At 53.7% G+C, this 24,645-nt stretch overlaps 2 protein-coding genes across 2 annotated transcripts in view; both read right to left on the bottom strand.

Annotated features, from left to right (window-relative positions):
- Positions 1-12,412, bottom strand: part of PLA2G4F (phospholipase A2 group IVF) — a gene marked incomplete at both ends in the record, with an annotated part of 13,969 nt that extends 1,557 nt beyond the window's left edge. Inside the window, 17 exons of the mRNA XM_081228927.1 lie at positions 101-295; positions 1,340-1,447; positions 1,560-1,697; positions 1,920-2,034; positions 3,411-3,633; positions 3,889-4,025; positions 5,669-5,804; positions 5,991-6,028; positions 6,216-6,329; positions 6,418-6,587; positions 8,476-8,542; positions 9,037-9,079; positions 9,320-9,360; positions 9,792-9,920; positions 10,024-10,160; positions 10,981-11,053; positions 12,311-12,412. Of these exons, the coding sequence (XP_081085053.1) occupies positions 101-295; positions 1,340-1,447; positions 1,560-1,697; positions 1,920-2,034; positions 3,411-3,633; positions 3,889-4,025; positions 5,669-5,804; positions 5,991-6,028; positions 6,216-6,329; positions 6,418-6,587; positions 8,476-8,542; positions 9,037-9,079; positions 9,320-9,360; positions 9,792-9,920; positions 10,024-10,160; positions 10,981-11,053; positions 12,311-12,412 (1,966 nt within the window). The remainder of the gene's footprint in view (positions 1-100; positions 296-1,339; positions 1,448-1,559; positions 1,698-1,919; positions 2,035-3,410; positions 3,634-3,888; positions 4,026-5,668; positions 5,805-5,990; positions 6,029-6,215; positions 6,330-6,417; positions 6,588-8,475; positions 8,543-9,036; positions 9,080-9,319; positions 9,361-9,791; positions 9,921-10,023; positions 10,161-10,980; positions 11,054-12,310) is intronic.
- A 1,920-nt stretch (positions 12,413-14,332) lies between these two features.
- Positions 14,333-24,645, bottom strand: part of VPS39 (VPS39 subunit of HOPS complex) — a 48,747-nt gene continuing 38,434 nt past the window's right edge. The window contains exons 13-25 of the mRNA XM_081229253.1: positions 24,108-24,251; positions 23,506-23,647; positions 22,774-22,860; positions 22,372-22,445; positions 21,947-22,045; positions 21,192-21,309; positions 20,569-20,697; positions 19,425-19,527; positions 19,157-19,202; positions 18,097-18,246; positions 17,797-17,931; positions 17,448-17,539; positions 14,333-16,405 (exon numbers count right to left, since the gene is read on the bottom strand). Of these exons, the coding sequence (XP_081085379.1) occupies positions 16,330-16,405; positions 17,448-17,539; positions 17,797-17,931; positions 18,097-18,246; positions 19,157-19,202; positions 19,425-19,527; positions 20,569-20,697; positions 21,192-21,309; positions 21,947-22,045; positions 22,372-22,445; positions 22,774-22,860; positions 23,506-23,647; positions 24,108-24,251 (1,395 nt within the window). The 3' untranslated portion in view covers positions 14,333-16,329. The remainder of the gene's footprint in view (positions 16,406-17,447; positions 17,540-17,796; positions 17,932-18,096; positions 18,247-19,156; positions 19,203-19,424; positions 19,528-20,568; positions 20,698-21,191; positions 21,310-21,946; positions 22,046-22,371; positions 22,446-22,773; positions 22,861-23,505; positions 23,648-24,107; positions 24,252-24,645) is intronic.

Here is a 24,645-nt window from a genome sequence, read left to right as displayed (position 1 = left end):
CAGGAGCCGCCCCCCCAGCCCCCAGGTCAAAAGGCAGCACTGGCCCCAGGGAGCCAGAGGCACAGGCAACAGGCGGGACCCTGCTCAGAGCAGCACCCACCTTTCCAGGCCAAAAACTCCCTGCCAGACGCATAGTCCTTGTGCAGGCAGAGGCCCTGGGTAAAGTTCGAGTTCTGGGCTGAGGTAAAGCGGTAGGTGAATATGTCCAGCACAGCCTGGGAGAAGGGCCCTTGCGGGGTGAAGAGCCTGGTTTGCAGCCTCGCTGGATCGAGCAGCTGGAGCTTCTGGCGGTCGTCTAGGTGGGGGTGGGACGGTGAAATACCGTGAGAAGCCCTCCTTTGTCCAGCGGTCCTCACATCTCAGGGGAGCCCCTCTGTCTCCTCCCCACGTCTCTCCTCCTTCCCCACCCCGCCTCCCGGGTCTCTGACCACTGCTTCCCCGAACCCCTTTTAAATGACTTTTTCTTTCATGTTCCCCACGTTTTGAAAGTTGACATGCACGTATTAAAAAAGTTGAAAGTTGACATTGCATGTCTTAAACAACATCACCTACCCTTAAAGTTGCATATGCAACTTCCAATCAGAATTTCACCCATTAAACACCCACTGAACAGTTACCACGTGCTGTGGCGGCCACTGTGCTGGGCACGGGGATGCATAGGTGAACAGGGCCTGACCCTGGCCCTCCAGGGCTCACGGCCTACTTAGGGGAGAATCTAAAGAGGTAATAAATGGTGACAGTGTCCCGAGGTAAGGACAACATGGGATGTGCCTACAGTTCTAGGGAACCTTGGTGGTCAGACCCTCGATCAGCCTGGAGGGATGGACTGGAACAGAGACGCCCCCTGACAAAATGATGCCTGAGCTGAACTTTAAGAACTGAGCAAAAGTTATCCAGGGAAGAAAAGTGGGAAAGGTATTCTACGCAGCAGGGAGCTCATGGGTTATTTAAGGAGCGGGCTGAAGGGGAGCTCTGAGGTGGGGGAACAGAGTGTCAACCAGATACCCAGTGGCCCTGGGCTGAGTTGATCTAATGGGAGACCAAGCGGAGAATTAAAGGCACAGGTTTATCACGGAGCACTAACAACTCCCACTAGGTTTTCTGACACGGGCTCCCCACCCCTTAGCCTCTCTGTAGAACTCTGGGCATCCAGAGACCCTAAGCTAGAAGTCATTTTCTCAATATTTCCCTGAACCGAATAGGACATCCAAGTCCTTCACTGCCCCCTCCCTCATTCCTCATGCCTCTGCCAGGGCCCTGTTGCTGGAAAGAGGTATTGCGGGGGTTGGCGGGGGGTGGGGGGAGGGGAGGTTTTGGGGAGCAGGCTCTCTGCCCTCACCTGTGATGTTTACACTGCCTCTGAACCTCTGTAGGAAGCCAAGGCCCGAGCCGGTGGTCTTCAGGAAGATCTCATCCAGGCTGGCTGCAAACGCACTGCCCCATATACCTAAGGAGAAAGGCAAAGCCCCCGGCCCTCACAAGTCCTCCACCGGTGCCACCAACTCAGGGCCCGGCGCCTGCCCTGTCCCCATGTCCCCAGCCCTCTGGCCTAGACTCACCCTGCAGGTAGCAAATCCGGGGCTCAGAGCGGAGCTTCAGCAGTCGCCCCATGAAGAACTCTGAGCTAAAGAGCTCAGTGGGAACATAAGCGCCATACTTGGGTAAGCCGACCTCATGGGGGGTGAACTCGCACCACTCTGGGGGCGCAAAGAGAAGGGAATGTCACCAGGGGCTTCCCATCAGGACCCCACGCTTCCCCCGAGCCCTTGTGCCTGAGCAGGAATCTTTGTCTTGTCAACAGCAGGAGGCAGCAAGCCCACTGTGCTCCAAGGCTCCCACCTGTGCCGACAGCCCTGGCCTCTACATCCTCACACCGACCATTGCTCCCACTGGCTTCCTAGGTCCCCACACCCGGGCACCTGCAAAGTCTTCCCCACTGATGTTGCTGCGGACGTTGACACTGGCGTAGATGGGGTAAGGGTTCTGGCCCTGGCTGACTGCCTCCTGCTGGTCAGACAGCTTGGCAGGATTTTCCTGGTCAGGAAAGAAGGGAGGCCACTTGGCCTTTGGGGAGTTCCCTTTCCCCACCCCCATGGCCTGAGGCTCGGCACCCTGCAGGTGTGGTGTGCCCACGAGACTTTGGTTGCTAAGGCCAGGGCTCTAGAGACAACTCTCTAAGGGACAGGCTTTGGGCTGCAGCAGAGGCGAGGCCACATGGGGTTCGTGCAATTCCAGGGGCTATGGACCCCCTTCCTTCCCATTCAAGAAAGCCTATCAGAACCCAAGGGAGTCAAGTGACATTTTTAAAGGAATAACTGGGGCTTCCCTGGTGGCTTAGTGGTTGGGAGTCCGTCTACCGATGCAGGGGACACGGGTTCGTGCCCCGGTCCGGGAGGATCCCACATACCGCGGAGCGGCTGGGCCCGTGATACCGCGGAGCGGCTGGGCCCGTGAGCCGTGGCCGCTGGGCCTGCGCGTCCGGAGCCTGCGCTCCGCAGCGGGAGAGGCCACGGCAGTGAGAGGCCCGCATACCGCAAAAAAAAAAAAAAAAAAAAGAATAACTGAAAATCCAATCTACTTTCTTTGCAAAAGTAAATCACTAGAAAACATGTATTCTTTTCTTTTTTTTTTTTTGCCGTACGCGGGCCTCTCCCTATTGCGGCCTCTCCCGCTGCGGAGCGCAGGCTCAGGACGCGCAGACCCAGCGGCCACGGCTCACGGGCCCAGCCGCTCCGTGGCATGTGGGATCCTCCCAGACCGGGCCACAAACCCGTGTCCTCCGCATCGGCAGACGGACTCCCAACCACTGTGCCACCAGGGAAGCCCCATGTATTCTTTTCTTAGACATCACATTCATAACAGATAGCCACACACCAGTGGGCCAGGCCCCGCAGGCCCCGCAGGCCCCGCAGGCCCCCAGGGCTGAGAACCTCGCTCAGCTCAAATCTCATCTCCCGATGCATGCTGGGCCTGCAGTTCTAGGAGAAGCCACCAGGTGGCGTGAATCATGTCTGCTTGGCCGTCGGGCTGGAGTGTCATTCTGCCGCAGCAGGAGGTTGGAATCATTTGGGACACTTTCAAAGCACACTTGTACTAGGGCTCGACCCCTCACCAACCAAAACCGGTATCTCTGGAAGTGAGACCTAGGCATGGTGTTTTTGGAAAGCTGTACAGGTGATTCTAATGTGCAGACAGACCTGAGAACAGCAGACCAGCCTCTCCCTCCCAGGGAAGGTGAGATGAAGCATGTCAGCCCACCCAGAGATCCCACCCCTTGCCCCCAGGGAGCTCAGACTTAAAGGATAGCTTTGAAAATCTCAGATCTTAGCCTAATGGGTAAGGCAGAACTAAGTGCTGGTGGGGCAGGGTGATCAGGAGCCATGTTCATCTATTACCTGCTCTTCTCTTACCTCTTGGTATAGGAAATATTCAATGAGAAGCCCCCAGAGGTCGATGAGGGAAGCGCTGTGGCCACTGCTTTCCCGGATCCCCAGTTCCTGGGCATAGTACTGCAGGCGCTCCATGGACATTGCTCCCATCTTACTGCTGCAGACCCGAGCCTGGGCGCGCTCAATAGGGCCCTGCAAGGCCACCTGGGACCAGGCTGGGTCCTTGTAGAGTGTGGAGATGCACCTAGGCATGGAGGGAATTAGGAGTGTCGGAGCACAGTAAGGGGAGAAAGGGATACAGGTGTCTCTGAGTCACCCCTCCTCCCCCATCCCTTGCACCCACTGGTCTGCACCAACCACTCAGAGGGCCCTGGGGACTCAGTCCCTCACTGCCCTTCCTGACCCCTTTGGATCCCCGCCCCTCCCCACCAGCTCACCAGGTCATACCTCTGCCTCTTCAGGGCTCTCCTTTTTTTTGCCCTGCCCCTACCTCACTTACCAGGTGGACCCAGAGACTCCGCTCAGATAGGTCACAGTGTCCAGGATGCCGAGCTCCTGTAGCCCGGCCAGGCTGCCGTAGAGGGAAGACATGGCTCGGGTTCCACCTCCCGAACCCAGCACGGCCACCACAGGCACCTGGGCACAATAATCATCAGGATAACATCTACCCCCACTATTGTTCATATATTATTGCTTATCATATCAGATATTGGCCTAAGAACCCAACTTGTATTATCTCTTTCAGTCTTCAAAGAAACCCAATGGCATCCCCACTCTACAGGTGAGGAAACTGAGGCACAGGAAGGTTAGATAATGTGCCCACAATCATACAATCAGTAAGTAATAGCCTGTCAGACTGAAGCAGTATAACCTCAGAGATGGCTCTTAACATTATACCAGGAAAGTATGTACCTGGGAGGTATATTGGATTCACTCAAAACAGCTAAAGCAGGGTTTCTCAACCTTGGCACTGTTGGTAATTTTGGACCAGATAATTCTTTATTGTGAGGAATTGTCCTGTGTGTTATAGGACATTTGGCAGCATTCCTGGCCTTCACCCGGCAGATGCCAGCAGCATCCCTCTCCTCTCCCCTAGTTGTGGCAATGTCTCTAGACAGTGACAAATGTCCCCTAGGTGGGTGGGGGGATGAGGTTGCTCCCAGCTGAGAACCACAGAACTGAAGTGACAAAGACCAGCAGGCAGCCTGACCTGCCCCAGACACGGGAGGTCCCCAGATGTCTCTTCAGGATCAGTGGTGCCTGGTGGGATCAGACTAGAAGTTTTTGGGCTGCTCAGCTTTTCTGCGAAGGTTTGGTTCATTCCACCCCAGACTTCCGGTTCCTTTCCCTGTCCTTCCTTTCTTCCCCTGTCTTGAAAAAAATGCCCCCTGGCCATTGCCCCACAAGGTCACTGTCCCTCCAGAGCTCTGGAAGAGACAGAACTCCCTGAAGGCAGGTCTGTGCCCTCTTTACCCTCCACCCACAGAGCGGAGATGGGACACAGAGCAGACATTACCAGATGAGCAGTAGGCTTGCTCAGCTTGTCAGCACTGGGCATAGGCTATGTCTCCTTGTACATTTGCAGCCAGAAGGAAGCCACCAGCCTGTTCCTGATTTACCACAGGTCTCCCCCTCAGCACTGCCTTTCCTCCTGCCTCCACTTCCAAATCGCTTTGTCCTGTTATGGACTGAATTGTGTCCTCCCCAAATTCATATGTGGAAGCCCCCATGTGACTCTCTTTGGAGAAAGGGCCTATACAGAGGTAATATAGGTTATGTGAGGTCATAAGGGTGGGGCCTTAATCCCATAGGACTGGTGTCCTTGTAAGAAGAGGAAGAGAGAGTGAGATTCCCACAAACCCCTACACGTGCACAGAGGAAAGGCCGTGTGAGGACACAGCAAGAAGGTGGCTGTCTACAAGTCAGAAAGAGGCCTCGTCAGACAACAACCCTGATGGCACCTTGATCTTGAACTTCCAGCCTCCACATGAGAAAATAAATGTCTGTTGTTTGAGCCACCCAGTCTGTGGCGTTCTGTTATGGCAGCCTGAGCAGACTAATACACTCCCTTGGCTGGGGCCGTTCAGCCCTCGTTCATATGGGGTCACATGACTCTCCCGACTGTGCCCATCAGCTCAGGCAAACGGGCCTGCCCCCTTCTTCCTCTGGTCCCCGCACTTCCTCAACGCTTCCGGTCACCTCTTAGACACGCAGTCCTCTCAAGGAAGAGGTTGGATTTGGTCCCAGCAACTCTGATGTCTGGCTCCTCCATTCCATACCTGGTTACTGTCGGGAGCCTGGCTCAATCCCAGCACCTGCTGTAGGGCCTTGGACACGACGTGCTTCCTCTTATCCAGAAACTTCTGTTCCCCATCACAGAGGTCAAAGCCAAGACGCAGGTCCAGGTCCCCAGAGCTGCCTCAGAGGGGGTGGGGGTGGGGTACTGGGTAACTGTTCAGTGGAGGAGAGCCTCCGGCCAAACCCATTTTCACGGGAGCAGACAGATGCACATTCCGTGGAACCTCCCAGAAAGATGCCACGGGACCCAGTCACCCCCAACGCCCACTGAGCCGTAGGCAGAAGAGTCTCCGCGCCACTCACCTCACTTCTGCCTTCACACTCATAGCCACCTCCTGGCCCTGGAAGAGACAACAGCCCATCCCTGAGCGCACTGAGAGGGACTCGCATTTGCAGCCCCGGTTGCTCTGGTAATTCTGCCCCAGCTGTGGACACCATGGCTGGCCTGATCTTGACCCCCTCCCCCAGACCTTCTGTGGGGGTCACAGAGCAGGCAGGGGCCCCTCAGGCACCCAGACAGAGCCTTACCTCCCCCAGGGCCACGACATGATGCTGCTCCCGACCTAGGGCCAGAGAGGAGAGCAGGATGCCCCCCTCGCCCAGCTTGCTGGTCAGGACCTCCAGCTCAGCACTTGGGCCGCTCTGCAGAGAGGAAAACACCCAGGAAAAGGGGCCTCATCCAGGCTGGATGGATTCTGTCGTCTCCCCCTTCCCAGGCTCTGTCACTCACCTGCAGGACCGTGAGCTTCTCTCCCAGCTCCACCTCCAGCCTGGAACTGAGCACTGGGTTCACGTGGAAGGTAAACGTGGCTGGGAGGCCTGCCTCCAGGGGAGGCTGCAGGGGCAAGAGCTGGGGCTTCTCGTAGGCCCCGGGCACTGCCAGCCGAATCTGCCTGGAGCCTGGGAGCAGGGGGCCTAGGTGAGTGCCAGGTGAGGGGGTGAGAGTGGCGGGGGTGGTGGCCCAGTAGCATGCCGAGCAGCAACTCCCCTTTCCTTCCTCTTGGAAGTGCCAGTTCATCGCCCTGCTCACTCTCTGGCAATGGGCCCTACAGACATCATGAAGGACACTCAGGGTCCTATAACCTGCTCTGGTCCGAACTGGGAGCCTGGGATGGGGACAGCACACACAGTGCTCAGGGAAGGGCCCCTGTCCGGAGCTTATGGGGCTGAGGATTTTGAGATTATTATATTAAGTATATAAAATATAATTCTATAATTACCATATTATAATGATCATATATTAATTATTACATGAATTACCAGTTTTCAACTGGTAGTTCCCCCTCTCTTGCTCCATTCAAGCTCCGTGCTCATTGCCTTGGGGGAGGTTTGTGGCCAGAGAGAAAGCAAATAGGCTGCTCGTTGTTTCCAAAGCATAAGCCCTTGGGAGAACATAGAGAGTTTGCAGGGGATGTAAAAGGAAGAAGTGGGTTTGTGGCACAGAGAAGGTAGGCTTGGGGAAGCGGAGGAGAGCCAGCCCCGGCCTGGTGAGGCCAGCTGGGGGGAGGCAGAGGGAGGCCTGTGGGCCCAGGAGCAGCGGGGCCCGCCCTGTGCCTGCAGCTTTCTGGAGAGCAGGCAAGACCCCAGAGAGAAATGGCTACACATGACACCCAGGAAGAGAGGACCCCAGACAGACCCACGAAAGAGCCCCTAACGCCTCAGGAACCGATGTCCAAATGGAATCCCTGTCCCTACATGCCCTCCTTAGCACTAAATGAGACCTGGGGACTTGACATGACCAGGGGTGGGAGGGAATTAGAGAAAATAAGGAAAGTGATCCTTCTCTCATATCATGGTTTACAGACTGAGATTGATAAGGGCTGTTCACAGTCAGCAACAACAGAAGCTGTGGTGGGGAGAGCAGATGGGCCCCTGGTGTTACAGACCTGGGCCTGGGCCTGGCTCTACCGCTTACTGGCTGTGTGACCTTAACAAAGTTTCTTCTTTGAGCCTCAGTCTCATGAATTAAAGGAGGATAATGACTGTACCTACGTCATTACAAGGTTGTTATGAGGATTAAAAGATAAAACATTGTAAAATGCTTAGGCCAGAGCCTGACTCATAGTAAGTGCGCCATGTTACCTGGGCACGACTCAGCCCGTAGGCTCAGACTCCCAGTGTCGGAGAGGACCTTAGCTGTCACGCAGCCTCCGCTCCCCTCCCAAAGCTGGAACCCCTCCCGAGTGGCTGTCACCTGTGGCAGACTGCCATGGCCCCAGTTCTTCACTTCTGGAGTTCTCACTGTTTGCCATGTGGCCTTGGTTCCTCTCACTAAAGAGGCTGGCTATATTCCTTGCCTTCCAACTTAGAGTCAGCCTTGTGCTTGTTTTGGCTAACAAAATGTTAGTGAGGGCTGTGATGTGACCAAAGGCTCGAGAAGCACTTGCTCATCCGGCCATGCGCTCTTGCACCTCTGCCAATGTCTTAAGAACATGCCCAGGCTTGTCCGCCGGTCACAGGAGGTGGATGAGGGACATGGGCGCAGAGCCAGGTCACTCCCCCAAGCCCAGCCTAGATCAGCCATGCCCCAGCTGACCACCAGATGTGTCTGCCACTGAGATTTTGTGGGTGTCTTTTGTACAGCAGTAGTTGAACCGATACAGCCTCTGCGCTTGAATACTTCCAGGGACAGAAATTTACTGCTTCTGGAGGCAATCCATGTCATCCTTGGTCAGCTTTCAGCAGTGAAAAATTAAGACCTTTCCACCCCAGACCCATCTTCTTGAAACCAGCAGCCCCCAATCCCCCAGGAGAGAAGGCAAGACCCAAGGCCCCTGACCAGACTCACCATACTCTTGATGTGGGGCTGTCCCATCTCCCCTGAGGGTGCCCTGGATTCTCAGACAGGGCTGAGCCTGAGGAAAGCAGAGGCCTGTGGAAGCCAGACAGTCCACAGGGCCCTGCACAGGGCCTGAACCAGGATGGAGGGAGGGAAGGGTATCTGGGGCAGGGAAGGGTGTCTGGGGCAGGGTCGAGCTAACATCCTTCCCAGGGCCTGTGCCTTATGAGCAGGGGTCTTCTGTCACAGCCCCCCTCCCAGGACTCAGAGGAAGTGGTCCCTGGTAGGAAAGGGGGAGGAGATGAGGGGCCCTGACGGTGGCTCCTTGGCAGACTCAGAAGCCAGATGAGCAGTGTGCTATGTACAGGTGGAAAGCCTGGCTTCTGGGCTATTCCATCAGGTGGGAGGCAAGGTGCCCCCTTGTCCCTGGAGGTGCCTCCCCAGCACATCTCCCCTCTGAGGAGGGGTTGAGTGTCCTTCAGGCAAGTGGACATGATAAGCTCAGTCGTGGACTCTCCAATCCCCCATCCCCCAGCCCTGGGCAGCCCCAAGCTGGCCACCCCTACTCACCACCAGGACCCCATTGGTGATGACTTCAGATGCCGGCACCTGGCTACAAAGGATGAGGGGCTCATGGGACGCCTGAATCCCTCAAGATGGCTATTACTGTAATAATGTAACCAAAGCAGCTGGAAGAGCCTGGGGAGCACGGCAGGTTTGGGGGTAGGGGTGGGCATCAAGGTCAGGACATCCCCTCTTAGGCCAGGCCAACGCAGGACCTGGTGAATGACAGCTGGGAGTTTTGGGTGGGTCTCAGAGTGAATGGGAGGGTACAGGCTCCACCTGGACTCACCTGTCCTCCAAAACAAATTCCACCTGCAGCTCTTGTGAATCCTACATGGAGACAGCAAGGGAGCACCAGTTTTCAGAGGTCCCAGAGCCTCAGGACCTTCCCCTCCCATCCCCAGTTCTACTCAGCTCCAGCGACTAGAAGGCCAGACTGATGTTGTGGCTGCTTGTGGGCACAGGACAGGGTAGCGACATCGCCACAAGGAGCTCCATCTGTTCAAGGCTGTGGACCGGCGCCGTTCTAGACACTGAGGATTCAGCAGTGACCGAGATACACAAAGCCCCTGCCTTCAAGGAGCCCACGTGTTGGCTTCCCTCAAGGAAGGAGTGCTTGTGGGAAAGCTTTGTGGGGTCATTGCTGCAGGGTGGAGGAGGGTCTGTCTTGGAGGTTGGGCCTGTGCTGATCGGGAGCCCCCTGTGCCAGGGCCTCTTCTCCTGGGACTGGGCTCATTGCTGGCACAGGTGGAACCGCTCACCTGGTGGCTGAGTGGGAAGGTGTGTCTGTGCGGTTGGTGGGGCTTGAGGCTCCTCAGGTCAAACAGCAGCAGGGAGAGCTGGTCACTGTCCAGGACGTCCTTGTCGTAGAGGGTGAGCTCCAGGACGTTCTGGGGGCAGGGCAGGAGGCAGGGGGGCCTGAGGCAGGGCGGAGGGCAGGCAGCTGGGAGGAGCCCTCTCCCTCCGCAGCCCCAGCCCCTCGCTGACCCTCACCTTCACGGCGCCGTGGACCTGGTAGTGGAAGGTTTCGTTCCATTCGGGATCATGGCAGTTGGCTACCACCCTTGTCTGGGCGGGGCTGGGGGATGCTGTGTGCAGCCACAGCTGCACATAGCAGTCGGCTTTGGACACTGTAGGTGGGATGGGGAGGGTTCCTCAGCCTCTAGCTCTTATGGCTGGAAAGGTTGCCTGGAGGAGACTGGGGCTGGATGGGAAGGGGCAGAGGAGGAAGAGGAGGCTGCAGGGTGGGACGGGGAGACGCGGGAGAGCCCATGTCCTTGACTCCGTCTCCACCAGTTACACCTCCCATTCAACTGAATGGAGATCCTGCTGCAGCCATTTCTAAAGGTCATGTGAGGGGCTTCCCTGGTGGCACAGTGGTTGAGAGTCCACCTGCCGATGCAGGGGACACGGGTTCGTGCCCCGGTCCAGGAGGATCCCACATGCCACGGAGCGGCTGGGCCCGTGAGCCATGGCCGCTGAGCCTATGCGTCCGGAGCCTGTGCTCCGCAAGGGGAGAGGCCACAACAGTGAGAGGCCCGCGTACCGCAAAAAAAAAAAAAAAAAAAAAAAAAAAGGTCATGTGACAGCGCAGAACACTGAGTCATTCCCAGTAAGGGCCTAATTCAGGAAACAAGCTCCCGCCCAGTGTGAGCACTGACGTGGAAACCCCTAGAGCAGACGGTAACTTGTGGCAGCAGCAGCCCTCCCACGCTCACCCAGGCCGGCAACCTCCACGAGCCAGCCTCAGGGAGGAGGTGGTGGTCTGCACACTGCCTTCCCCTCCAGCTCCCGCAGCCTGCCCCGGGCTCTGGCCCGGGCTCCCTCACCAGAGAGCCCTCCATCCGCTCCACTCTAAACACACATGCACTCTTCAGGCCAGCCCCTGCTGAGCTCTGGGGAGGCCCCAGGGAGAGGAAGGGAGAAAGCATGAAATTGGGGGTCACTCACACAGGTCTGTGCCCCGGATATTTCTGGCCCTCAGCACCTTCACCTGGAGGTCATAGTATGGGTGTGTCTCCCGCTGAAAGGACAGAACTCCGGGGACTCAGTTCCAGGAAGCCGGGTGTGAGGCCTGATCTCCCTGCTGTGGTGCCCACCCAGGGCTTCCCTTGTCCCATCGCAGAGCGGCAGCCTGGCCCAGGGTCACTGACGTCACTGTGCCAGGGACCCAGGAGGCCTCGACAGAGCAAGCGCTGGGAGCTGAGTGTGTTGGTGATGAACCTGACCTTGGAATCAGTCAGGCTGGGATCAAATCTAAGCTGCACTGTGGACTAGCTAAATGGCCTTGGGCAAGAGACTTGATTTCCCTGTGCTTTAGTTTCTCTGTCTCTAAATTGGGGGTTATGATGATAATCTCACAGGGTTGTAGCAAGTTTTAAATGAGAAGTCGTACAAACTGCCTGGCATAAGTGCTTAATACATGGAGCCATTTTTACTAATTATGTTTATTATGCACCACGAACATGCAGCCCCCCTGACTACAGTGCTGGGGCTGTAGCTTGAGAGTCAAAGTGAGAGCTGGAGTGATGTGCTTAAGAAGATTAAGTATCAAAAGAGAAAACTAGGGGCTTCCCTGGTGGCGCAGTGGTTGAGAGTCCGCCTGCCGATGCAGGGGACACGGGTTCGTGCCCCGGTCTGGGAAGATCCCACGTGCCACGGAGCGGCTGGGCCCGTGAGCCATGGCCGCTGAGCCTGCGCGTCCGGGGCCTGTGCTCCGTAACGGGAGAGGCCACAACAGTGAGAGGCCCATGTACCGAAAAAAAGAAAAAAGAAAAAACTGTGATGGGCCCCACCCACTAGCTCCTGACAAAGGCTAGAAGACAGCCCAAGAGGGTGCGGGCAGGTAAAGGAAAACCAAGAGTCACCCAGCTCTACTGGTCTGATGAGTCGCTAAGGAGACGGCAGCTTGGGCTCAGGAGAGGTAACAGTAGACTGCAGCCTCCTGGGAGTGAGGCTATCTCCTCCAGATCCCAGCGAGTGCCTCATTTCCCCCCACTCCCTCAACCCCCGACCCCCATTCTCCAGCCAGGCTAGGGCGTACTGGGCAAAAGCCAATCAGCTGCAAGTGTCACATGGCTTCCATTTCCTAACCGGGGGTGATTAACTTCAAGATTATTATTATTTGGCCAAGCTCTCTAAGCTCTACCAGGTAATCTGGAGCAAATCGGTCCTGGCCCAGATCAAAATGCATTCCCAGGGCTGATCCCAGTCTCCACAGGGCCCTGTGAGCCCAGGACTCCTCCTGTCCACACCCCCCAGGGGAGATCAGGTACTTTACCCGACACCGCCTCCACTGAGGTTCCCTCTTCTGCAGCAACACCGCACCCACGAGGGGCAGCCCCTTGCCTGTCAGCCACCTGGGCCAGAGCGCCCAGAGCATGGCCGGGCAGCCTGGCTCCCGGCAGGAAGCCCTGCCTGCGCTCCTCTGGCTACACTGGCTGCTGGCTCAGGTCTGACAGGTAGCTGGAGTGGGGAGGGTGGAGCAGGCTGCTCTGCTGAGGACTCACAGCTGGGGCTGGAGGTGGGGTTTGACCAGCTCCAGGAAGTGACTGGAGCCCAGTGTCCTCTAGCAGGAGGGACTTTAGACCCTCTCAAAGAGGATGAGGAACTGGCACTCTGGTTCCCACACCTAGCCCCTGGTTATCATGGGGCTGCTTATGGAAAATAGATGCCTGCGCCTTACTCCCCAGACCATTTGATTTAGAGGGTGTGGCTAGAACCCAGGTGTTCGTACTTCCAACAAGCCTTTTAAGATGATGCAGACACAGGTAGTCCAGGGAACAGCAGAGCCAGAAAGTGCTGCATCAGGGGCTTAGTTTCCCCCAGCTATCAGAAGAGACTCAAACTAACACCTTTCAAGTCCCACCTTCCCCACAGCTCTTAAGCAGAAACATGGAAATCTCTGGTTCCCCACAGTGTTTCATCTGGACTCAAAGGTGTTTCTAATCCCTCAGGGCCTCTCTCATTTGTTCCCCAAACACTGAGAGGCTGCTGTGTGCCAGACACTGCACTAGGCCCTGGTCCAAAGGTGAGGAGGGCCCAACCGTATCCTGAAGAAATTCAGACTCGTGATTCCCCGCTGTGGCTTCTAACCAGGACCCCTTCCTGAATCCGTGGAAATACCTGGATGGTCCAGAAACAGAAGTAAGGATATGGTCAGGTGGTATCGATAAGGGCAGGTAAAAACCGGCCTGCCTGTCCTTAAGCTACTAGAGATAAAGGCTTTAGAGGGTCCCCTTTGACCATCGTGAGCCTTAGGCTGCAGGTGGTGTGCGATGCTCCCTTTTCTGCAGACCTCAGCCACCTAGGTGGCCAAGACAGGCAGTTTCTGGAAGAAAGGATCTCTAGGGCAGTGAGCTGTTGGGAGATACATTTCTTTACCTCAACCAAGACCCAGTCATCTCCACTCTCCTGCCCAGTGCCCAGGTTGGGAGACTGAAAAGATGACATTCCAAAATGAGGTGATTCAACTCTGAAATGAACTCTGCAGGCAAGTTCAGACCAGAAATTCCCAGAACTGCTGTTGGCAAGGTCCCAAGGGGGAGGGCCTGTTTCTGCTTAATTTGGAGCGTGAGGCCAAGACCTGTGCTGGGGTCTCAGAAGTGCCAGAGTTCCAGCCTCTTAGTGACCTGTATGCACAATGTGGAGGCCCACGGAGCCACAGCAGGGGAGCCTGAGGGAGGGGCACGGAGCTAGCTGGGGGCAGAGCCAGGCCTGGTGTCCAGGACCCCTGAATGATTAGAGTGCTTTCTGGGCTGTACCACACTCTCTCCTGGAAGTCATCGGCCCTATGCCTCAAGAAAGTCATACCTCTTAGTCCCAGACGTTTTTTTCATCCCCAGGGAAAACTCAGGATGGCCAGAGATGGCTCCGGAGAGGGACACAGAAGGACCAGATTGCCTTTTTGGAGGTGGCCAAAGTGGACCAACACTTCTCCACTTCTCAAACATCCCTAGGTCCCTTAATCCCACCAACGCAACATCTTTCCTGCCTGTCCCAGTCATTGAGCTGCAGGAAGAGGAAGAGGCACAAGGCCCTAATATGTGAAATGAAGGGCAAGTAGTCTGGGTCAGCTAGAGTTGCAGTGTCTGCTGGCAGTTTTGTGATGCTGGAAATGTTCTATCTGTGCTGTCGATATCAGCTACACGCTAGCTGTACTGGACGGCACACATCAACACAGCAGTGTTATACTGACTTTTTTTCTCAGTCACTAATTGGATTAGTCTTCTCGATTATTAACGTCTCATTGTTATTTTCATCAAATCCCACAGGAAAGGGGGAAAAAGAGACCCAGACAGGCTTGCTTTCGTACTTCATGATGTTTATTATGAGAGATCTTCGTCGTCCTCACTACAGAGCTTTCATCTCCAGCCTTCTCCACACCTCCACGGAGGGCAGAGAGTCCAGCGAAGGAGAATGGAGTTCAGGAAAACTGGGTCATTTATGTATTCCAGAAGGGAAGGAAACACACATTCTTCATTCTACTGCTTCAAACACGTGTGCCACACAGGTAGGGAGATACACACACCGCAGGCGGGGAAGGCAGGACGCTCGGGGCGGGGCCAGTTTCTGCGGCTGCTCCCAGTGGAAGCTCAGTCCAAGCCGCTGCAAACAGGGCCCCGGGCAGCACTGCATCTCAGCGGGGGTGTGGCCAGTGGGACACGGATCTTGTGAAGCACTGCTCGGCCTCCCAAGCCTGAGCAGAGTGCCCCGCCTCTGTGAACGATGCTGACGGCCCTCACTCCGTCCCTTCAGACCCTCTGCAGAGAGCGTGTCTGGGAGGAGCCTCATCTACACCAGCAAGTCAGGCTACAACACAGGCCCCAGACAGCACAGTGCTGAGGTTTCGAAAGGATCTCATGTCAAGGACAGGCTGCTAGAACAGTGTCAGTATCGGGTGCTGTCACATACCCTCATTGCTGTTAGAAACACTGGGGTAACAAGACGATGCATCTACAAAATCCCCAGGAGGACAGGATGCAGGGCCGCAGTCCCTGTGTCCTCAGCCTGCAGTGCTAGGCACCCCTCCTGTGGGCTCTAGAGCCCCGTGGGAGGCAGGGTCTCCCCCAAACACAAACACGTGCTCAGCGGATCAGGCAGTGAGTTATGTCACAGACTCCTGCTGCCAGCAGCTCGGCCGACTCTCGGCTGTCCCCAAGCACCTCACAAGCACGCCCTGCATCACGTCAGTGTCAGTTCCTGATCTGATCGTTCTCTGTGTGTAGCAGAGATCCACCTACCTACCATATCCCAGAGCCATCCTCCAACCCCTGCAAAACAAAGCTGGAGAACAATGGCCAGGCCAAGGTGTAAGGTAGGCGGATGACACTGGCTGGGAAGAGAAAGGTGCCCAGAGCACAAAGCACTCTGCTCAGAAAGCCTAAACCAACCTGCCCTGGGTGGCTGGTGGATGAACCAGGAGCAGGGGCCTCTGCGGACACCTGCCAAGAGGTCACATACCCAGGGCAGCCCACCGTTAGAGCAGCCGTCACACTCGGCCCCGAGGGACCGAGAATGAGGCTCTCCTAAGCTTCCAGGCACAGTGCATACAGTCCAGGGAGGATCTATTTACAACACACCTGACAATCGAGCAATGTGTTCCTAGAAACTGGGACTTCCTCTTGCTTCTCATTTTACCTTGTTTAAAATACTAGTTATTCCCGGTGTCAGGAAAATAGGAGAGAAAGCCTGGGTGGAGAAGTGGGGGGTGAGATAAAGGAAAAAAATAAGTAGAAAGTGAAGGAGACTGAAAAATAAAGAGCCCAGTGGGGAGACTGGTGGGGGGACACAGGGTCAGTGACTACAAAGTGACCAGCATTACCTAGAGGACGGGCCATTTGGTTTTTGCAGCCAGAGGAGCTCTGGTACTCCAGGCCTTCAGGCAGCCGAGCTGAGGGCTCCTGTGAAGTCCTGCATGTATCTTAATAGAAAACTTGGAATAAACAACCCCAGGGTTGCAAACACCTGAGACAGTTTCCTTATTCGGGTGATTGGAATGCAAAGACAGGATGGTGCCCTTCCCCATCTCCTCCTGTCCCAGCAGGTATAAAATTCTCCGGAATTGCCTGCAACATAATGGTATATAAGGTGTAACTAATTGCTTTTTCTATTAAAAGTCTGGCAACGCCGGAACACAAGTCTCTTTGATTCAGAGATGTTCCACGGCACAAGGTAGCCAGTAGTGTCCAAATGGGGAGACTCCTGGTGGTGGCAGCAGCCCCCGATTCCCCAGGCCGGGGCTCTCCCCGCCTCTGGGATAGCCGAGCTGTCCGCTGCTCAGTCTTCGGCTTGCTGGCCTCAGGTGTCAGCCGGGTTGACCTCTTTGGAGCAGAAATAGTGCACGACCACCCCATTGGGGTATCTTGCAAATGCACTGCAGGGAAGGAAAATGACCTGGGAGTGAGGACTGCCTCTAAGAGAGGCCCACTTCTTACCGGAAAAGGCACCTTACCGGGTGCCATTCCAGAAGCCGCCCACCCTAACCACAAAGAGCAGCCTGGCATCTCTGGATTTACGTAGTCACCATCTCTGTCAAATATCCGAACAGAGGATGAGTCCACGCCATTTGAGCGCATGGGGATATTTCTTACTGTCATCAATGTGCAAGCATAGGCAGATGGGGCAGTACACCAGCCTGGCTCAGCAGCGGCTGAGAGCCAACTGCTCATCAGAACAAGTTTTGGGCTATTTTTTTTTTTTAATATTTGTTTATTTATTTGGTTGCACCAGGTCTTAGTTGCAGCAGGTGGGCTCCTTAGTTGTGGCATGTGAACTCTTAGTAGCAGCATGCATGTGGGCTCTAGTTCCCTGACCAGGGGTCAAACCTGGACCCCCTGCACTGGGAGTGCGGAGGCTTATCCACTGCGCCACCAGGGAAGTCCCTTGGGCTACTTGTAACAAAGGATAGCGAGTCTTTCTAAAGAAAAGGATTCTTCCAGCCGTATAAGAAAAAGGACACGTCATTCTTCTTGGGAGGAAGGGGGACTGACTGGAGTATATGCCTTAAAACAGAATGATGCTGCCTAGGATTCTGCTCCAGTCAGGAGGCAGTAGGTTGACAGACCTGTTTCGTCCTTCAGAGGTGTGTCCTTAAAAGAGAAGGGCTTCCTGCCCACATGCAGCTCTCACACCCGCCCCTGGCTACATCACAGTGTTTAGCTGCTAGAGGGGAAGGGCTTGATGGGCAAGGAGTCAAGAGCTCCATGCCATACATTTCAGGCCTTTAAACTCTCAAACCCCCTCCACACCCCCGTCAGACAACGTGGCCTGCCCTCTGGAGCCTCAAGAACGAAAAGCGGCCCGGATAGTCTGCAGCTGCACTTTCCTCTTTGGTTAAGGGGCATAGGGACATTTAAATCCATCCTGAGTGTGACCCACATCAGAGCCGACAATGCATAGCTGTGGATGAGGCTCACCTGTTCCCAATTTTCTTCTTACACACCATGCACACCTTCTCCTCTGTGATGATGCACTTCACCTGCTGGTGTAAAATCCGCTCTTCCTGGACCTGGGAGCAGAGAGATTGGGGGAAAAGTCCTACTGTCCAGCAGGTATTTAGAACAGAAGGAAGGGCCGGCACTGTCTCATTTCCCAGCCCCCAGAGACTCCCCTAATTGAAACACCTGCATTTAAATGCCCAGTTGGTTATCGATCAGCTTGAACTAGAGTTCAAAAGCATAAAGCTCTGCCTTTATCTACAGGGGACGTGGTAACTGTCTCACACTGAAAAGTACACGCCTGCCCTCGTGTCTGAAAGGCTCATACCCTCAGGAACTCTGCATGGAGAAGGTTCTTGAGCACTTGATTGAACCGTTTCTTTTGTGCATTCTCTTCCAAGACCTTTTCCAGAAAGATGCGTATATCGTTAATCTGAGTGTTCGCTGGCAGAAGGTTGATGGCCTGGGGACGGGAAGAGAGAAGGGAATAGGGTGAGGCAGGACACGAGTGAGACTGAGGAAATGACTGACGTCACGGAGCCCTCGAACTCCAGTCCCTCCTCTGGCCCCTCTTCTCATTCCATGCTGTCCACACGCGCCCTCCGTCTCCCCGAGAAGAACTCCTGACCTTGGTGGTATCCAGTTTGCCATGGTGCAGCTCGAGGACCTGCAGGGCGGCTTGGAGGTTGGCTTGTGGCTCCAGCAGTTCCAGCTTGATTGGCCCCAGGCAGTGAACACTGGGCGGGGACAGGTACATCCGGAGCAGGGACAGATACACCTGTCTCATACACAACAAGCCACGCACGTCAGGTTGGCAGCAACCCTCCCAGAACCCCCAGTGTGACCACACCTAAAGGCAAGAGGGTTGGTCTATAGGAACAGCTGTCACGGAGCATTTAAAACTCATCATTTTTCACCTTTTAAAAAATTTTGTAAAGTCAGTCAACTGAAGATGTCAAAAATTAAAGATTGTGTTCTCCCTGAGAGAAAAAAAATCAAATGCCTTGTATTTGTTTTGCATTACATTGTTAACAAAACGACTCAAAGAGATCCCTCATTTCCTTTGGCTTTGAAGGCTGAGACCCTGCCACGTATTAGCAGGTGAGGATTACCCAAGATGAGATGCTGCATCTCCCACTGGTACCCGTACCACAGAGTTTCTCAGCCTCAGCACTCAGTATTCTGGGCCGAATAATTCTTTGCTGCGTCTGTGCTGTGCACTGTTTAACAGCAACTCTGGCCTCTATCTCCTAGATTCCAGTAGCACCCCTACCCCCAGTCATGGCCACCAAAAACGTCTTTGTACATTGACAGATCCATGTGCAACCTAGACAGAGCACACATGTGCACCTTACCAGAACCATCAGATGTTCCTTCTCAACAGGCTGACCACATAAATTTATTACACAAGTCAGGATTTTTTCGAGAGTAAAGGGGCAGGGGTGCTAGGAATAATCACACGGACGACGACAGATGTAAGCCAGAACCGTCCCAAGCAAACCAGGATCATGGTCACGCTGCCTCTACCTCAACATGCACGTGCAAAACCAATCAGCGCATTGACCCATGACCTGTCTTATCTTAGCAATTCATACCAGGGTCACCTGTGGCCAAACCAGAGGGGTTAGCTATGCTAAGTGGGACAGTGCAATGCACCCGTGCTCCCTGGGGCCAGGGTCACTACTTACATCTTTGTTGCCATCTTTATTTTGGTCATAATGCTTGTGGCAGTACCTGCAAGGGAGAAAGTGGTCAAACAAGGCCACGTCTAGAGACAGCGCATCGATGCTGCCTGCGTGAGCAGCCTAACGACAGCAAAATCGGGAGCCAGCACACGAGGTGATTCTCGCTCCTGCTGAAGGGTGGAGGGGTGGCTTTCTTAGCCTCTCACGCCTCTCATCTCTCTGGGGGGCCTCTTTTAGACCCTTGCAAGGTGGGATGACAGGGTCAACGTACTCTTCAGCCATTCTCGTATCCTTCAGGATGTGAACATAGATGAAGAGAGCTTGTTCGTGTTTCCCCATGCGTCCCAGCAGGAGAGCACGCTCTTCTAAGAGGCCTGTGGGGAAAAAGGTGTATAAGTAACCATCATCCCCATTAGGCAAGCCCAAGGCCAGGGGCTAAGCTATTACAGGAATGGATATTGGGGAAATATAAAAGGGGAAAAAATATTTTTATTACTTGGGATTTTTTCAAGGAGAAAATTACTAAAATTTTTAAAAGGGAAGAGGGGAAGGAGCTATTTTAGGAGGTACTTTATCCCATCTTTTTTGTGATTGCTTATAAATGGGCAACAACACTTGATGATCAGCCAAGTGCATAATAAACACCTACAATGTACCAGGCACTTCAGTGAGGTAAACAGACACCTGGTCTCTGCTCTCATGGAGCTTATACATCAGACAGACGTGTGTCTTTTTTCAGACATACGTCTGTCTGATGTATACTTAGACATTATGCCAGATTGTAAAAACTGCTAATCAATGAACTTCGCCAAGAATACGTACTGAAGCAAGAAACAGCTTTCAACCTGGCTATCAGTTAGCATGTGGTGGGGCTTCCCTAGTGGCACAGTGGTTAAGAATCCGCTTGCCAATGCAGAGGACACAGGTTCAAGCCCTGGTCCGGGAAGATCCCACATGCCGAGGAGCAACTAAGCCCATGTGCCACAACTACTGAGCCTGCGCTCTAGAGCCCGCGAGCCATAACTACTGAGCCCACGTGCCACAACTACTGAAGCCCACGCGCCTAGAGCCCGTGGTCCGCAACAAGAGAAGCCACCGCAGTGAGAAGCCCGCGCACCGAAACGAAGAGTAGCCCCCACTCGCCGCAACTAGAGAAAGCCCGTGTGCAGCAATGAAGCCTCAACGCAGCCAAAAATAAATAAATAAATAAAAATTAGCATGTGGTTCATACCCAAAAGAGACTCCTCTCAAACAAAACTGAGCCTTCAGAGGGGAAAGAACAGGAGCACAGGCCTGAAACATGTGGTTTTTCCCAGGCCCAACCTTTTGGAGGGCTGGGGAACTGGTAAAAGGGAAAGATCCGTTTTTGCATTACCTTCTGCTAAAGTGGCTCTGGACCTAAGCCAGACACTCACCATCAAAAGGAAAATCACAGATGAGCCGGCCTGGGTCATAGTAGCTAGAAATTTCCAAGAACTTAAGGAGCTTCCGTCGGTATTCTCCCAGCTCTCCTTCTTCCTCACCAGCAGGGACTGGAGTTTTGCCTTGAAGGAAAACCATGCTCAGCATGAAAGGATGCAGTCGGGCAGCAATGTGGGGTCATTAAGAAAGACGAGAGGGATGGGATTCAATAATCAGAAAGGGCCTCCATGGTGGTTTCCAGTTGGCCTTCTCTTAGCTTATGGTCTCTACATGGCCCCAAAACATCAGCTTGAGGTAAGAAAAAAAAACCAAGCTGCATAGAGAAGCACTCTGCTAGACAAACCTGTTTCTTATCAGCACAGGTGTCACTCTGCGGACAGATCTGCTCCTTCCCCACCACCAGGGGTGACGCCCAGGGAAGCTAAGAGGTGCCCAGATCCGGACACCAGTCCCTGAGTCTCACCTGCGGGGTCACTTAGCTGCCCTGGCTCCTCTGAGGCACTGCCTGCCCACCTGGGCCTACAGAGAAGGTCTGCTCCCCTAAACCACCCACGGCACCCTCAGGTCCAGCTCTCCTCTAAGGCCTGGGGCCACCCCGCTTTCCAAGAACTGGTACCTGCAGGGAAGGACAGGAGATACTCCTTCATCAGACCTTGCACCTTCTCACAGTACAGCTGGATCAGGCAGTTGTGGAACCGAGAGCCCGTCTCCTCCCAAACGTGGATGACGTGTTCCTGAGGCAAGATACAGGTCTGTCTGGTACCCTCTGTGCTGTGACCCAGCCCATCGCCCAGGCTCCCTCACATTTTTAAGGCCCAAGGGGTCCAGATTGTCCCTTAATTAGGCCACAAATATTACCAAGGGATAGCTCTTCTAAAACCACTGGGAAATTTCACAGTACAACCCAGCAATATCAGGAATTATTGTCTTGATTTCCAATCGAAGCTCCTTTATTAACTCTGTCTCATAATCCTCCAAATCAGCCCATGTAATTAAGGTTGAATATTTGCGTTCTGGTACTTAGGACTGATTTGTTGTCCTTCGGTCACAGTTGAGTCTGGCTGTACAAATGTGGCTTTGAAATGTTTTTCTCCAACATCCTTCTCTTTTATCTCTCTGAACGTCATCTTTAGAAGGTAGCATCTTTAAATCTTTAGAAGATAGCAACAAAAAGTGACATCTCCAGCTTGGTCTACTGGGATCTCTGTCTTCAGAGGATATTACATTCCTTACATTCCTTACAATTCCTTCCTTACATTCCTTCCAATCCCCAAGGGACACAAACCCTAATCTGAACTGGCTAATCACTGACACATACAGTCCTGGATCCTGGGTTTGAAGCTTTTTAGTTCAGATCAAAAAATACCTTACCAGATAAGGAACTGCCAGACCCTTAAAATTCTCCACTAAGAAGCCAAGCACTCGGTCTCGTGGCAGAGACTCCACCTCTGGGAGGTCCTCAGTAAATATCTGTTGGAACAAAACCCAAGTTCTAGCAGCTGAACCATCTGATGGCAATTCTTCCAAACGCACATGTGCACAAGTGTAGGGTCAAGTGGACAGACACTGTATGGGAAGGGTATCTGTGGCCAGTTACTATGGGACAGACTAGGTCGCAGGTCTCCTGGCACCTGCACCAGGCTCTTTCCACTCCACTCATTGCTGTTCCATGTTTCCCAGTCTTTGAAACACCAGAGAACTGCATGAATCCTTCCTCCCCCTCCATCCACTGCCGTCTGAAGTAGAATCAGGACCAACCGTGGTGCCAGATAAATCCAAGGGGCTCCGTGACCTACCTTCAGCCCATCCTCTGGAAAGTCTCTCAGCACCCACACTGAGTAGGAAAAAATCAAATGCAGGTTTTCTGTGCCTAGAGGGAAAAGTCAGCAGATGAAGCCCACCCACACTGCCCATAGGACCGGGAAGGCAGATGCCCAGGTTGCCCAGGATTTATTTTCCAGAGAAGATAGCTCTGTCCAAGCACCAGTCACTCAGGGCTACTTGGGCCTACCGAGCTGGCTACACACCAAGGAGCTGTCATGGTTCCATCACCGGGGGAACTTTCACCCCAGTCAGAGGAACCCAGTTGGGTGAACACGAGGGAGGGAGGGGAATGACCAGTCGGAATCAGAAAGGGAGAGAGGTCAGGTCCACTCGCACCATCCTCTCCCTGCGCCCCTTCCACAAGCTGGACTTACCCAGATGTTGCAGGTACTGCACTGTCCTCTCATGGCCTTTCAGAGGGGAATTCGCTTTCTTGGACTGGTCCACCAGCACCTGCAGAGCTGGCCATGAAGCCCAAAAATAAGGTCATGAACCCCTTCCAGAAGGCGTATCTCCATGGAAAGTCATCACACTGTAAGCAGTTTTTGGCAGGAAAGAGGTCTTTGCAGGAGGCCCCTTTGTCTTGTCACTAACCTTAAACCAGGCACCTACATGCTCTGCTCATCTGTAGCCCTAGCACACCTTTCAAATCTTGTGATCACACAATACTTTGCCTTTCCATAGATCAAAGAAGTAGAAATGAAGAATAAGTAATTAAAAGAGGGCCAGATCTCCTCCCTAGCTTCCCCTTCAGTAATCTTGTGAACAAACTGTGTGAACAAGATAGCATCTAAAGAAAAATCACGAGAAGGCAACAGGCCTGCACATAGTGGGGGATGGCCCCTATCTCAATGATTAACTGAGATTACTTCCCTTTTTCCCTTTGTCGAGCAGAATCTTCAGAGGGGGCTTTTGGGGCACACTGAGTCCACCATCTCCCCAGACTGCCAGCACGCTATTAAAAGCAACTTTCCTTTCTAACCAACATTTGTCTCTCTCTCGTGTATTGATTTTCGAGCGGGGAGCAGCCGGACCTGATTCGGTAACAACACCTCAGTCAAAATACAAGAGACCCTCCCAACCAAAGAAACCTCTCCTCCAGTCACCTTTCTCATGGAGCCCCTTCTTCTCGTACAGGATGATCAGTTCGCTGTACTTGTGAGCCTTCTTCAGCACGTGCTCGCTCTCTTCGATGTGGCAGTGGTTGTTCTCCAGGCGCAGCAAGGGGGCCACCAGGGCCACATTCGTCTGCAGAGGAGGCAGGATTTCAGCAGAAGCTGCTTCCTGGGGAGCCCGCCCCTTCCCCAGCCCCGGCCTGCTTCAGGCTGAAACACCAGGGGTGTGACAAGCAAGAGACAGCAAACAACCCTTTGCCAGGACTACAGGCAGTACCTTGTAAAGCATTTATGCTCTTTCAAACAACATGTTTCAAGGGTTTTTTTTGGGAGAGGGAGGGTAAAGAAAGGGGAAATTTTCTTTGGGGAAATACTGTCCCTGTTCACCTCGTAGCACTAACCCCCATCTTAGCAGAGAAGACCAGCCCACTGTAAGATTCTGGGTCAACATCTCGCCGTATCCCCTCAATTCCAAGAAGCTCACAGACGTCAGGCCAAGAGTAGCTGGTTCCTGTCATCAAAGGCTTCACTCTTACCAGGGGCAGGGACCCCAGAGTAGGGGACTGTGGGGACCCGAGTGCTGGAGAACTCACATGGAGGTAGCACTTGAGCAGGGTGGTGTCAATGATTTGCAGCAGCTTCTTCTTGGATTTGATGGTAGGAGTGCCTTCCATGAGCGGGGAGGTGCTAGACTGGTGATCAGAGTCATTCAGCTTCTTGACCAATTGGCTTCGTTTCTGCCAAGGCCAAAAATGCGGGGTCAAGGCCAGGACTAAATCTTTCTTTATCACCCGAGCTACTAGGCAATTCCAAATACGTCTAAATCAGCTCACACTTACCCACCCTGATCCCACATTAGCATTCAATTTTTATCAGGGATCAAAATAGATGACCACCAAATCACCAGACACAAAGACAATTATCTACTGAGTATTTACTACAGACCAGGCACTATGCCAAGCACTTTATATATTATCTTATTGTAAACCTAAAACAAATGCAGGTAATATTAGCCCCATTTTATAAGTGAAGAACCTAAGGCACAGATATTAGATACCTCCTAAGTGGCAGAGGCATATTTCAAATTAGGGTCTGATTCCAAAGCCTGTGTTCTTTTCTTTTTTTAAATCA

This window comes from Mesoplodon bidens, assembly GCF_964165515.1.
Source record: "Mesoplodon bidens genome assembly, chromosome: 3".
NCBI lineage: Eukaryota > Metazoa > Chordata > Mammalia > Artiodactyla > Ziphiidae > Mesoplodon > Mesoplodon bidens.
The sequence above is the reverse complement of the archived record's forward strand: the minus strand, read 5'-3'. Positions and strand labels throughout refer to the sequence as shown.